The 14704-nt window shown below is 48.8% G+C and overlaps 1 protein-coding gene across 4 annotated transcripts in view; it reads right to left on the reverse strand.

Annotated features, from left to right (window-relative positions):
- The window catches only part of LOC137364930 (HHIP-like protein 1), a 33216-nt gene that overhangs the window by 2107 nt on the left and 16405 nt on the right, over positions 1-14704 (reverse strand). For all 4 annotated transcript variants that reach the window (XM_068027808.1, XM_068027807.1, XM_068027806.1 and 1 more), the window contains 4 exons: positions 11109-11437; positions 7812-7938; positions 6197-6342; positions 2977-3058 (listed from right to left, as the gene is read on the reverse strand). In XM_068027808.1, coding sequence (XP_067883909.1) covers positions 2977-3058; positions 6197-6342; positions 7812-7938; positions 11109-11437 — 684 coding nt within the window. The remainder of the gene's footprint in view (positions 1-2976; positions 3059-6196; positions 6343-7811; positions 7939-11108; positions 11438-14704) is intronic.

A 14704-nucleotide genomic window follows, 5' to 3' on the forward strand; every position in this document is an offset into this window, starting at 1 on the left:
CCTCATCCAAAAGACAACACCTCCGACAGTGCAGCACTCCCTCAGTGTGCCGCACTGGAGTGAGCCTTGAACCCAGAACGTTGTGACTCAGGCGAGACTGCTACCCACGGAGCCACAGCTGAACAGGAAGAAAAGCCAGAGGGCGGTCAGAGGTTGAAATGACGACTTAGGAGTAAACAGCAAAAGGTGGACAGAACCGGGACGATTATAAAATTGTGGACTAAGTTAGCACGAAAAGGCGATTAAAGCAGACAGCGTATATGGAGTGAGGGGGTAATGAGTTACATTCCTACAGAGAGAGAGGGAGAGAAGGGACTGAGGGATGTGACATAAATATCTGGATTAAATTTCACTCATCACAGTTCTGTTTATTTTGTTTAGAACCTTCTATAATTCCTTAACTGCTTCGTTGGAATCACGAAAACATAACAGCCGAAACGCAGCAAGAGGTAAGCTTGCTATATACACAGAGACCCCGACTATCTCCGTGATTGCCTATGTATTGTGACAATAAGATTCCTCCCCCCCCCCGACAGTACGAGACAGAAACCTATCATTTGTGACTTTAGAAATCAAAAGGAGAGCAGGCCGGTTTCTCCCAGTGACCTGGTCAATAATTATCCTGCAAACAATGTCACTTTTGAAAAAACCCAATATATTATCTGGTCGTTATCACATTGCTGTTGGTGGGATCTTGCTGTGTGGCAAATTGGCTGCCCCGTCTCCCACATGACAACAGCGACTACGCCTTGGAAGGCACTTCATTGGCTGTAAAGCACTTTGGGACATCCAGAGGTCTTGTAAGGCGCTATAGAAATGCAAGCTGTTGTTGAAATCATGGCTAATCAGTATTAAAAGAAAGTGAATCAGATGTCAGATCCCTGATACAAGATTGTAAATCTTATAGAAAGGGTAAATCTGGAGCACTACTTTAAACTAAACCGCTGCACGCTGATTGGGCTTAAACTCAAACATCTGGTTTTGGACAGACTGCCTCAAGTTCTCTGGCTAGGGTAATAAAGGTCATTAACTCAGATTTAACCATTCATAGAGTCATACAGCATAGAAACAGGCCCTTCGGCCCACAGCGTCCATGCCGACCATAATGCCTATCTATACTAATCCCACCTGCCTGCATTAATTCCATATCCCTCTATGCCTTGCTCATTCAAGTACCTGTCCAGATGCCTCCTAAATGTTACTACTGTTCCTGCCTCCACCACCTCCTCAGGCAGCTCATTCCAGATACCCACTATTCTTTGTGTGAAAAATTTACCCCTTTGATCCCCTTTAAACCTCCTCCCTCTCACCTTAAATCTATGCCCTCTCGTTTTAGTCACCCCTACCATGGGAAACAGACTCTGGCTATCTACCCTATCTATGCCTCTCATCATTTTATATACCTCTATCATGTCCCCTCTCAGCCTCCTTCGCTCCAGGGAAAACAGACCCAGCCTATCCAATTTCTCTTTATAACTCAGGCCCTCCAAACCAGGCAACATCCTTGTGAATCTTTTCTGCACCCATCTCTTCTGCACCTATCTGTTAGACAGCCTGATGACCGGGTGCTGCAAGTATTTTTACGAATCGGTGTGGGCTGAACGGCCAGCTACTTTCTTTGTGTTTTTTCCCCCAGGCTGCAATGGCATCCGTGAGGTTTTTATAGTTTAAAGTGGCCAGCGGAAGTGGGGGTGTGGGGGCGGTGTCACCCAGAGCAGCACCTTGAATGAAGAGTCCCACCAGCATCGGAACAGGAGGAGGCCATTCAGCCCCTCCAGCCTGTCCCGCCATTCAGTGAGATCATGACTGATCCGCGGCCTAACTCCATATACGCCCACCTTTGCCCCATATCCCTTAATAGCTTTGGTTCACAAAAATCTATCAATCTCAGATTTAAAATTAAACAATTGATCTAGCATCAATTGCCATTTGTGGAAGAGAGTTCCAAATTTCTACCACCCTTTGTGTGTAGGAGTGTTTCCTAATTTCACTCCTGAAAGATCTGGCCCTAATTTTTAGACTCTGCCCCCAAGTGCTCGATTCCCGAACCAGCAGAAATAGTTTCTCTCCGTCTATCCTATCTGTTCCCCTTAATAATCTTGAAAACTTTGATCTAATCCCCACCTTAATATGTTCTAAATTCCAGGGAATACAACCTTAGTTTGTATTGAAACATAGAAAATTTACAGTACAGATGGAGGCTATTCGGCCCATCGAGACTGTGCCGGCCCTAAAAGAGCTACCTGTCTAATCCGTAGCCCTGTACGTTACAACACTTCAAGTGTGTATCCAAGTGTTTTTAAATGTGATAAGAGTTTCTGCCTCTACCACCCTTTCAGGCAGTGAGTTCCAGAGCCTGAGAGATATGAGATTGTAAATATTATATAAAGGGTAAATCTGGAGCACGACTTCAAACTAAAGCGCTGCGCGCTGATTGGGCTAAAGTCAAACATCTGGTTTTGGACAGACTGCCTCAAGTTCTCTGGGAAGGGTAGTAATGGTAAAAATTTCTAATCCTTCCACCACTTACTTTAAATCTATGCCTCCTGGTTATCAACCTCTCAGTTAAAGGAAATAGGTCTTTCCTATCCACTCTGTCCAGTCCCCTCAATTTTATAGACCAGAATTAAATCTCCTCACAGCCTCCTCTGTTCCAAAGAAAACAACCCCAGCCTGTCCAGTCATTCCTCATAGATAAAATTCTCCATTCCTGGCACCATCCTTGTAAATCTCCCCTGCACCCTCTCTCGTGTGAATCTCTCCGCGTAATGTAACCCTGGGAGTCCAGGTATCATTGTGAATCAGGCCGTGACTGGGGTGACAGCCCTGTCGCTCCCTGGAAGCTGGTCTTACGAGATGGCCAGTGACAGGGAGAGAGTCTAAATCCCAACAGGTTTAAATGGCTTGGCTCATCTCTACTTATCTGACAAACATGGGGAATATCGCGAATCAGCAGATTGAAAATTTGGCACTTACCGTGAAGGGTCAATTAGTTTGTACACGGTGCCTGCGGGCACGTAGGCACTGGGATTCCCACTGGACATGAAGTAGAGTTCACCTGGAAAAGTGAAAGTGGCTGTATCACCCTTTTCTATAAAATTTACACTTCATGGAAATAATGAAGCATTAAATAATGTGACTACCGTCAGTCACACAGTCGATCCACACTTCATTCCTCACTCTTGTTTCTCACCAACTGGCTTTTTGCGAAAGACCAAAATCCGAACTGTCTTGCTTGGAGTGACAGGGCTGGGATTTGTTGACCTCAGCACCACTGCACTGGACAGTGGCCAAGGGGGCCTCCGTGAAGCAGCATGGGGCGTGTTTCTGTGCTGAAGGCATCGTAAGAATGGGAGGAGGAGTGGGGAAGACAAGAAATGTTGCTGGGTGAGGAGTAAATATTGGCCAGGACACCAGGGAGAACTCTCCTACTGTTCTCTGAATAGTGATGTGGGAACCTTCCTGACCACCCAGGAGGACAGACTCAGGTTAACCTCATTTAAAGAAAACAGTAGCGCACTGGGAGTGTCAGCCTAGGTTTTTGTGCTCAAATCTCTGGAGTGGGACTTAAACTCACACCCTTCTAACTGGAAGGCCAGAATGTCACCCACTGAACCAACATAAGTTACCCCTGAGTTGCAAGCTTGAGTGTTGGGCATATAATTTTAGCCAACACTCCAGAGATTCTAACCTTGAGAACGGTTGAGGAATAGCATAGCTGCGTTTAAGGGGAAGCTAGGTAGAGCCTCTACAGCACAGAAGGAGGCCATTTGGCCCATCCAGTTCATGCTGGCACTCTGTTGAGCAATCCAGTCATTCCCATGTGCCTCCCCCCCCACCCCCGCTCGCTCCCCGTAGCGAGTGCCCTCCAATTTCCTTTTGAAATCATTGATCGTCTCCGCTTCCACCACTCTGGTAGGCAGAGAGTTCCAGGTCATTACCTGTGTAAAAAGTTCTTCCCCCACTTGAGCACATGAGAGAGAAAGGGATAGAAGGATATGCTGATGGGGTGAGATGACGTAGAGTGGCGGGGGAGGCTTATGTGGAGCATAAACACCAGCATGCAGCAGTTGGGCCAAATGGCCTGTTTCTGTGCTGTACATTCAATGTCAATATTCCTGATGCTCACACACATTCGGGTGGGTTGGATGGGAGATGCTGTAACACACTGATGGATTTGACTCCGTTCCCTTGGGCTGCTGTCCCCAAACTGATTGGCTATATGACCCAATATTGCGGGTCCCCTACTGGCTCAGTGGGTTCATGCAACTCCTCGCTGTAGCACTGTGCCCATCAAAGTTTGAAGATCTCTGCCTTGCTCTGTGCTGAGTTAGTTAATCTCAGTTGGTTACAGAGCCCTTGGTATGGGGAAGGAGTGGGGGGGGGGTGGTGGGGTGGGGAAATGAGCCATGGTTCTGGGTCCTAATCACTAACTAGTAAAAAGTCGCCGCCATCCGCAGCCCCCCCCCCCCCCCCACATTAGAAAGTACACATGTGGGCCCCAACACATGAGTTGAACGCAACTCCACATCGGAGCAGTCTGCTGATGCATGAGGAATGGAGACCAAGTGTTTATTTATTCATTCATGGGATGTGGGCATCGCTGACCAGGCCAGCATTTATTGCCCATCCCTAATTGCCCTTGAGAAGGTGGTGGTGAGCTGCCTTCTTGAAACACTGCAGTCCATTTGGGGTAGGTATACCCACAGTGCTGTTAGGAAGGGAGTTCCAGGATTTTGACCCAGTGACAGTGAAGGAACGGCGATATAGTTCCAAGTCAGGATGGGGTGTGGCTTGGAGGGGAACTTGCAGGTGGTGGTGTTCCCATGTATTTGCTGCCCTTGTTCTTCTAGTTGGTAGAGGTCGCAGGTTTGGAAGGTGCTGTCTAAGGAGACTTGGTAGTTGCTGCAGTGTATCTTGTAGATGGTACACACTGCTGCCACTGTGCGTCGGTGGTGGAGGGAGTGAATGTTTGTAGATGGGGTGCCAATCAAGCGGGCTGCTTTGTCCTGGATGGTGTCGAGCTTCTTGAGTGTTGTTGGAGCTGCACCCATCCAGGCAAGTGGAGAGTATTCCATCACACTCCTGACTTGTGCCTTGTAGATGGTGGACAGGCTTTGGGGAGTCAGGAGGTGAGTTACTCGCCTCAGGATTCCTAGCCTCTGACCTGCTCTTGTAGCCACAGTATTTATATGACTACTCCAGTTCAGTTTCTGGTCAATGGTAACCCCCCAGGATGTTGATAGTGGGGGTTTCAGCGATGGAAATGCCATTGACTGTCAAGGGGAGATGGTTAGATTCTGTCTTGTTGGAGATGGTCATTGCCTGGCACTTGTGTGGCGCGAATGTTTCTTGCCACTTATAAGCCCAAGCCTGGATATTGTCCAGGTCTTGCTGCATTTCTACACGGACTGCTTCAGTATCTGAGGAGTCCCGAATGGTGCTGAACATTGTGCAATCATCAGCGAACATCCCCACTTCTAACTTTATGATTGAAGGAAAGTCATTGATGAAGCAACTGAAGATGGTTGGACCTAGAGGATGGGGGGATATAGCACTGCCAGTGCTCCTGGAACTGTGTCCCAGTCAGAGGGTGCATCTCTGGGAGAGAAGGGGAGGAAGCACCAGACTAAGATTGAGGTGTACTAGGCTGTGAGGGGCCTGGATAGAGTGGATGGGAAGGACCTACTTCCCTTAGCAGAGAGGTCAGTGACCAGGGGGTATAGATTTAAAGTGATTGGTAGAAAAATCTTTTCACCCAGAGGACAGTGAGGGTCTGGAATTCACTGCCTGAAAGAGTGGTCGAGGCAGAAACCCTCAACTCATTTAAAAGGTGTCTGGATATGCACCTGAAGTCCCGTCACCTCCAGGGATCTGGAGCAAGTGCTGGAAAATGGGATTAGGCTGGGTGGTTTGTTTTTTCGGCCGGCACAGACACGATGGGCAGAGTGGCCGGCTTCTGTGCTGAAAATATTTCTACATTTTCGAAATATTCTAAATATCTGAAAAGGAGGAATGTGCAGGGATGTGGGAAGAGGGCAGGGGGGAGTTGCAGTCCATGAATTGCTCCTTAGGAGGGCCACGATGGGGCAAATGGCCCTCCTCTGGTCTGTAACGATTCTATGATTGTAAAACTATGAGGTTTGCATTAACCCAGACGGGTGAAAGAAGTGCAGTGTGGATTCAGGAAGGTTACCTGCCTCATCCTCAGCAAAGGAGATGATGTACTGATAGTAGTTGTTGATGAGTTTGGGGAAGTTACACACTTGCCCGCGGCCCATGCAGATCTCATGGTAGCGCCACTGCCCAGAGACGACATCCTCCTTCAGAGCCATAAGACGCCTGCAAGACAAACACAAAGACGGGCACACTCGGGTTGGAATGTCCACATAGGCAGGGACTGATGAACGTTCCAGCATTTAGGAGACTCGTGTCCCTTCAAAAGATTCCTCACCTCTGCTCTGCGGAAGTTACTGACTCTTGTTAATCGATTTCCAATAGTGCATCCAATGAGTCATTGCTTGTGTGGGTAAGCTTAGCGAGTCAGTGTTGCTAAATGGATGTGGCTCAGTGGTTAGCACTTGTGCCTTTGAGTCTCAAAGGTTCTGGGTTCAAGTCCCACTCTTGAGGCTTGAGTACAAAGTCTAGGATGGTGCTGCTAGTGCAGTACTGAGGGAGTGCAGGAGGTGCTGATTTCCTGGTGAGATGTTCAACCAAGGCCCCATCTACCCTCTCAGGTGGATGTTAAAGACCCCCATGGCTGCTATTTAAAGGACAGCGGGGGAATTCTCCCCCGTGTCCTGGTCAATATTTATCCCTCAAATCAACATGACTAAAACTGACAAGCTGGCCATTATCACATGGCTATTTGTGGGATCGTGCTGTGCACAAATTGGCCACCACGTTTCCTACATTACAACAGTGACTACACTTCAAGAAGTACTTCCTTGGCTGTAAAGGGTCTTGAGATGTCCTGAGTTTGTGTTCGGCACTACATAAATGCAAGTTCTTTTCATCTATTCTGCTTAATGCAAAAAAAAAAATTGAGATTAATTTAAAACAGGGTGGATTGATCAGAAATAAGGCACAGTTGGAAGGGCTGACACAGTGAGGGGACTGCAGAGTGGGTGTTGTGTTACTATCACCCAGACTGCGGACTTCCACCTCTAGCATTGCCCCCGTTTCCACTTCTGCCTCAGCTCATCGGCTGCTGAAACCCTCATCCATAACCGTGTTACCTCCAGACTCGATGATTCCAGTGCTGTCTTGACCGGTCTCCCATCTTACACTTCAGCCTATCCAAAGGTTATCTGCACATGTTCTACCTTGCATCAGGTTCTGTTCACACATCACCCCCTGTGCTCGCTGACCTACGTTCGCTCCTGGTCCGGCTTTGCCTCGATCGTAAAATTCTCATCCTTGTTTTCAAATCCCTCCATGGTCTCGCCCTCCCTCCCTATCTCAGTCACCTCCTCCAGCCCCACAACTCAGATCTCTGCACTCCTCTAATTCTGGCCTCTTGAGCATCCCCGATTTTAAATCGCTCAGATTCTTGTGCCTGAGCCTCTAAGTTCTGGACGTCCCTCCCTAAACCTCTCCGCCCCTCTCCCCTCCTTTAAGATGCTCTTTGACCAAGTTTTTAAGTCACCTGTCATATCTCCTGAAACGTTAACTTTTGTTCGATAATGCTCCTGTGAACCACCTTGGGAGGTTTTACTGCAGTCAAGTCACTGTATAAATGTAGGTGATTGCTGTTGTTGTATCAGAGGTTGCCCTGCGAGTGAGGAGGTGCAACAGCAGAAAGAACCTACCCACTCATGAAATCTCCGAAGATGTAGAGTCCGTTCAGATTGGGCATCTCGCAGCCCCTGTAGATGTAGCCGCCCGTCACGGATCTGCCCAGTCTGTGTGGGTATGCAAATATTGGCAGGATGTCATCTGGAACAGAGGCAAAGGCCTAAATAAAGAACAACATTCGAGGCAGCAACAGTCCCTGTTTTGGTCTCCATATCTAAGGAAGGATATAGTTGCCTCGGAGGCGGTACAGCAAAGGTTCACTCAGTTAGTTCCTATGATGAGAGGCTGAGTAAATTGGGCCTATATTCTCTGGAGTTTAGAATAATGAGAGGTGATCGCATTGAAACATACAAGATTCTGAAGGGGCTTGACATGGCGGACACTGAGAGTTTGTTTCCCCTGGTTGGGGAATCTAGAACATGGGGGCACAAGGGGTTCATCATTTAGGACTGAGATGAGTCTTCACTCAGAGGGTTGGGAATCCTTGGAATTCTCTACCCTAGGGAGCTGTGGATGCTCCCTCGTTGGAGTATATTTAAGACTGAGATCGATAGTTTTTTGATCTCTCAGGGAATCAAAGGATATGGGGAGGGGGCAGGAAAGTGGGGTTGAGGCAGGAGATAAGCCACGACATACTGAATGGCGCAGCAGGTTCGAGGGGCCGAATGGCCTACTCCTGCTCCTATTTCTTATGCTCTTATAGGCCAAGAAACATGTCCAGATTCATCGATCAACCCTGCCTTCCCACCATAATTCTGCAATCCCATCTCCCTCCATAAACGGATCCAATTGTCCCTTGAACCCCATTTACACCCTCATTCCACCACGCAATTTTCCTTCAGTTCAAACAGTCCGACCGGTATTGCCTTCTTCGTCCGAACTTCCTCGTTTTCAGCGAAAGCAAAATACTGTGGATGAGGAAAATCTGAAATAAAAACAGAAAAGGCTGGAAACTCTTAGTAGACCAGGCAGCATCCGCTGAGAAAGAAGCAGGGTTGACGTTTCAGGTCAGTGACCTTACACGAAAGGTCATCAGTTCTGATGAAAGGCCAGTAACCTGAAATGTTATCTCGGTTTCTCTCTCCCTCTCTCTCTCTCTCTGTCCACAGATGCTATCTAACCCTCTGGAGTATTTCCCAGCATTTTTTGTTTTTTATTTCCCAATATTTAACTTGCGTTTTGAATTTCAAGATGGCCGTCAGGTACGACACAACGTAAAACGTCAGAGGTGCGGGATGTTTAATGTCAGTTGCCATGGTTTCTTGGTCCCTAGGTGTCAAGAGACCGCAGACGGTGGTGTTCCTGCAGAGGTGCAGAATGGGTGTGAGCCATGATAGCGATATCCCAGCAGCCTCTGGCCATCTTGTAGCGCGTTGCCACCACATCTGGCTGTGCGTCACCGATACCAGCAGTCTGGTTTTGGCAGTGGCTGACGGTACTGCCATAGCAAAGCCGGAGGGTAGGGGGTTCAAATCCCACCCTGCTGAAATTGAGTTCAACAATTCTGGGCTGGCACCAGAAAAAAAAAAATACTGGTTGTTGAATACCCAACTGTTTGACCAATATCCTGCAGGAAACCTGCCATCCATGCCCGGTATGGCCCACATGTGTCTGCTACACTTGACTCAAAAGATTGACCAGGATGGGCCTCATTTCTCTCGTGTGGGGTGACCCGATAGAGGTCTTTACAATTATGAAGGGGTTTGATAGGGCAGACGCAGAGAAATTGTTTCCTGTTGTGAGCAAAACTAGGGCCATAAATATTAATAGTCACAAATAGATCTATTGTCTGGAGCCAGACAGTGGTGAGAATGTGGAACTCGCTACCTCAAGGAGTAGATGAGGAGAATGGCATAGATGCAACTAAAGGGAAGCTAGGTAAGCACATGAGGGAGAAAGGAATGGAAGGTTATGCTGATAAGGTGAGGCGAAGAGGGGTGGGAGGTGGCTTGTGTGGAGCATAAACGCTGCCATGCATTAGTTGGACCGAATGGCCTGTTTCTGTAAAGTTAACGTGTAACACACTACGTCGTTGACTCTTGACGCCCTTTGTAGTGGGCACGAAATCTGCTCAGGTCTCCGGACGTCACGCTCGGCTCAGTGATAAATTGGCCGAAGAAAGGAGGCGACCGCAAGGCATAGGAGAGTCAAAAGAGAGGTGAGAAAGGTAGATCTGAAAAGTAAATTGTGAGAAGTGTGGTTGTCATGAGTTCAACTCAGTAAATGGCAAATTTTGGACCGATGCCAGGAAATGCTACAAACTGGAAAAAGTGGGTGATGTGGGGGAGGGACGAACATGGGCGAAAATATATCCTAATCCTGATGATTGCCGAGGAGGCCCAGCTTGTGGAGACAGCCTGCATGTATAGTGAGTGCTGTGGGTCACTGCCTGATGGCACAAAGGTTTCCAATCACTAAATTACTTACAGATGTGACTGCTGGCCGTAAGATTCCAGAGGATTTCCCATCAGGACATTAGTGGGGAATAAGTTTGTTCAGGAACAGTGTCGTTCTAGGCTGCTTGCAAGCTCTTCCCCGCCATCCCAAACGTCTCTGAGCGTCGGAAAGAGAAAGGCTAACCGTTTCCCCTCCCCCCTCGTTCTCCCCCGATGGTTGAGTTGACAAAAGCACAAGGACAGTTGCACCTTCGGTCCCTGGGGTATGTGGCGAGGCAGCCGTTCTCAGTCAGGGCTGGTGGGAATTAACTAGGCAAACACACTTGTGTCAGCTAAGCTCAGCTGACAAAGCCAGTATTTGTTGCTCATCCTAATTGCCCTTGAACTGAGTGACTTGCTAGGCCGTTTAGAGGGCAGCTAAAAGTCAGCCACATTGCTGTGGGTCTGAAGAGACATGTCGGCCAGACCAGGTAGGGATGGCTGATTTCCTTCCCTAAAAAAACATGAGATGAAGCAGATCAGTTTTTACAACAATCCGGTAATTTCATGGTCACTATTCCTGTCTCTGCATCATTAGTCCAGACCTCTGCGTTACTAGACCAGTAACAGAACCACTGTGTTACTATGGTGACACCACAGGTCCCAGACAGAATGCAGATGACTGGGCAATTACCCCGCCAATCATGCGCTGCTGGAAGTAAAGGGAAATAATTCTGCTACAACTGGGAGACTTTGCTGTAGTTTGGGTCATGGAGTTTGGAGACTTTCATGTCCTGCCCCCGCCTCTAACCCATGAGCTGACCCATTTGATGTCAATATTGCTCAAACCCCGCCTCTACATCCAGCTCATTGGCTGACACCATGCTGTCAATATTCACTTCACTAAAAAAAACTCCCGACGCAAGTGCGACTCACTCAGAGACGAGTTGGAGCAGAGTTTCTTGTCGTAGCACGAGAAGCCCTCCTTCGCCCGCCACCCGTAGTTGCCTCCTCTCTGGATGATGTCCACCTCCTCGAACTTGTTCTGGCCCACGTCACCGCAGAACAGGCGGCCTCTCCCTGTGCCCGTCACCGGGTCCCCACGGTCCACAGAGCAGCGCCACATGTTCCGCACTCCGTAGGCGTAGACTTCGGGCCGTGCGCCCCGCTCCTGCACGAATGGATTGTCCGCTGGAATCCGATAGGGGGGCCCGTTGTCATTGTGATTGACATCAATGCGCAACACTTTGCCCAGGAGGGATGACCTGGGGTGGGGAAGGGAAACACATCAGGCCAGTGAGTGACCCGCTCCTCGCTGTGTCAACCACATGTGCACCCCTGCCATTTCCCGGGTGGACCTGGTGCCCTGTGACTGGGGGACAAGGTGGGGATGTGAGGGGGGGGACGAGGGGGGGGTAAACACATCCCATGGGATTGTGTTGACTTGCATTGGTTGTGTCTCAGTGGGTATCAGCTCTTGTCCTTGTGTCAGTAGCTCGAGTTCAATTCCCATGCCAATGACTTGCCTATATATTCTAGGCTGAGACACCCAGTGCAGTACTGAGGGAGTGCTGCAGTGTCGGAGGTGCCGTCTTTCAGATAAGATATTAAACCGAGGCCCCCATCTGCCCCCTCACGTGGATGGAAAATATCCCACGTTCACTATTTTGAAGAGCGGGGGGAGTTTGCCCCTGTGTCCTGGCCAATAATCATCCCTCAACCAACAAACATCACACAAAAAAAATGATGATTTGGTCATTATCACATTGCTGTTTGTGGGATCTTGCTGTGCACACTGGCTGCCGTGTTACCTACATTACAACAGTGACTACACTTGAAAAAGTACTCCATTGGCTGTAACGCCCTTATTTGGGACATCCTGAGGTTGTGAAAGGTGCTATATAAATGCAAATCTTTTTATTCATTTTGGGGATATAGGTGTCGCTGGCCAGGCCAGCATTTATTGCCCATTCCTAATTGCCCTTGAGGAGGTGGTGGTGAGCAGCCTTCTTGAACCGCTGCAGTCCATTTTTTTTTTAAGGTGGCCTTTATACCCCAGGCCCCTTTTATATTTTTCACATCGAGGGGGCCTTTATTCCTCAGGCCCCCCTTATGTACATATTTACAGTTTTAAAATAACTTTATTAAAACCAGATAAATAAACAAAAAACTCAAATTAAAATGCCATTCTCGGCGACAACGATGCACTCCAGTCTCTGCGGTGCCCACCGGTGGCGGAAGGCCTCAAGCGTACCGGCGGACACCGCATGCTCCTTCTCCAAGGACACCCGGGCGCGAACGTAACCGCGGAAGAGGGGCAGGCAATCGGGGAGGACGGACCCCCCGACGGCCCGCAACCTGGACCTGTGAATTGCCACCTTGGCCAGGCCCAGGAGCAGACCGACGAGGAGATCCTCCTCCCGGCCCAAGCCCCTCCGCACCGGGTGCCCAAAGATCAGGAGCGTGGGACTGAAGTGCAGCCAGAATTTGAGGAGCAGCCCCTTCAGATACCGCTGCAGTCCATGTGGGATAGGTACACCCACAGTGCTGTTAGGAAGGGAGTTCCAGGATTTTTGACCCAGTGACAGTGAAGGAACGGCGATATAGTTCCAAGTCAGGATGGTGTGTGACTTGGAGGGGAACTTGCAGGTGGTGGTGTCCCCATGCATCTGCTGCCCTTGTCCTTCTAGGTGGTAGAGGTCATGGGTTTGGAAGGTGCCGTGGAAGGAGCATGAAGATCCTAGATTCTATTCCCAATTTATTTGATGATTTGACTGCTGCACTTGGCTTCAGTACCCTTAAACTAGGGAAGGTAAAAATATATTCACATCCATTCTCATAGCTGGGTCAGTGCTGTACCTGTCCTGGGAGTGTTTGATGGGACAGTGTAGAGGGAGCTTTACTCTGTATCTAACCCCTGTTTTTTTTTAAGGTGGCCTTTATACCCCAGGCCCCTTTTATATTTTTCACGTTCAGGGGGCCTTTATTCCTCAGGCCCCCTTTATGTACATATTTACAGTTTTAAAATAACTTTATTAAAACCAGATAAATAAACAAAAAACTCAAATTAAAATGCCATTCTCGGCGTCGACGATGCACTCCAGTCCCTGCGGTGCCCACCGGTCGCGGAAGGCCTCAAGCATACCGGCGGACACCGCATGCTCCTTCTCCAGGGACACCCGGGCGCGAATGTAACCGCGGAAGAGGGGCAGGCAATCGGGGAGGACGGACCCCCTGATGGCCCGCAACCTGGACCTGTCAATTGCCACCTTGGCCAGGCCCAGGAGCAGACCGATGAGGAGAGTATCTAGCCCCGTGCTGTACCTGTCCTGGGAGCGTTTGATAGATCGAGGATGAACAATATTCTGGGTTACATCTTCAAAACCCTTTGGATATGAAACTCACTAGATGGAGAGAGTGCTCAGAATGTTTGAGAAAAGCCTTGGAATAAATGAGCAGTTTCAGAATGTAAACAATGAATGATACAAGGCTCTTTCATGCTGTGTGAGTGAGATGAATACTGGGTACGCTCAGTGTTAGCCTTGGCACAGTTTCCCAGGGGCACTTGGCCCAGTTCTCTGGCACTGAACACGGGCACCTGAAGGAGTCCAGGATGTATTTGTGAGCAACAGAGGCCCTAACTTGGCACCTGGTGCCCCACAAACAATTATTTGTGCCAGCTGTGAGTGGCAGTGATGGCAGAGAGCGGAGTTCTTGCTGTTTCTTGTGACGGCCATAAAATAGAAATGTCTAAAGGAAATTAAACTAAAAGGGGCATAGTTTCTGCCAATGGAGCTTGTCAAAGTCTCGTCAGAAGTTGGAAAAAAAAGGCAGGGGGTTGTGAAGGTGAGAGATGAGTTACATTAAGTAATATTCTCCAAAAGGATTAGCTTTTATACTTTCCACCTCTCTAGGTGGAATCTGCAGGCCTGAGGCCTACTCTGACCTACCAAAGCCAAGCAGCTAGGCCTCGTTACCATAGTGACTACTTGCTTGGCCCTCAGGGTAAGGAGTGATGGACGAGGATGGTGGTGTTTGATTTATCCTGGACGTTCTTCACCCCGAGACTGACTGCCAACAGATTTCAGACCCTTGAGTCAGCCAGAGGCAGAGCGATTTATTTATTTTTCCGCCATTCTCGGCTCCGTGTTTGCCAAGTCTCTCGCAAACACCCGGCTCAAAGAAGTTCAATTTGAAACCTGCAGCCCGACACCCCCTGCCCCCCCTCCCCCCCCTTCCCTCAGCAGACACATTTTCTGCCTTCGTCCTGTACCTCCTTGCCAATGCAGGGGCAATCGAGGGAGGGAAGAAAGACGTTTGCAAACTGAGGAGCGTCTTTTGAAGCAGGTTTGTGCCGCAGTGAGAAGCTGGGACATTTTATGGTTTAAGTGAGAAATTACCGAGGAAGGGGAGGAGGCCATTCAGCCCCTCGAGCCTGTTCGCCCAGTGAGATTGTGGGAAATCTGTACCGACCTGCCTTATTCCTTTATACCCTTAACCAACAAAAATCTAATTGAAATTTCTAATTGACC

Source organism: Heterodontus francisci, unplaced genomic scaffold (genome assembly GCF_036365525.1).
Source record: "Heterodontus francisci isolate sHetFra1 unplaced genomic scaffold, sHetFra1.hap1 HAP1_SCAFFOLD_1519, whole genome shotgun sequence".
NCBI lineage: Eukaryota > Metazoa > Chordata > Chondrichthyes > Heterodontiformes > Heterodontidae > Heterodontus > Heterodontus francisci.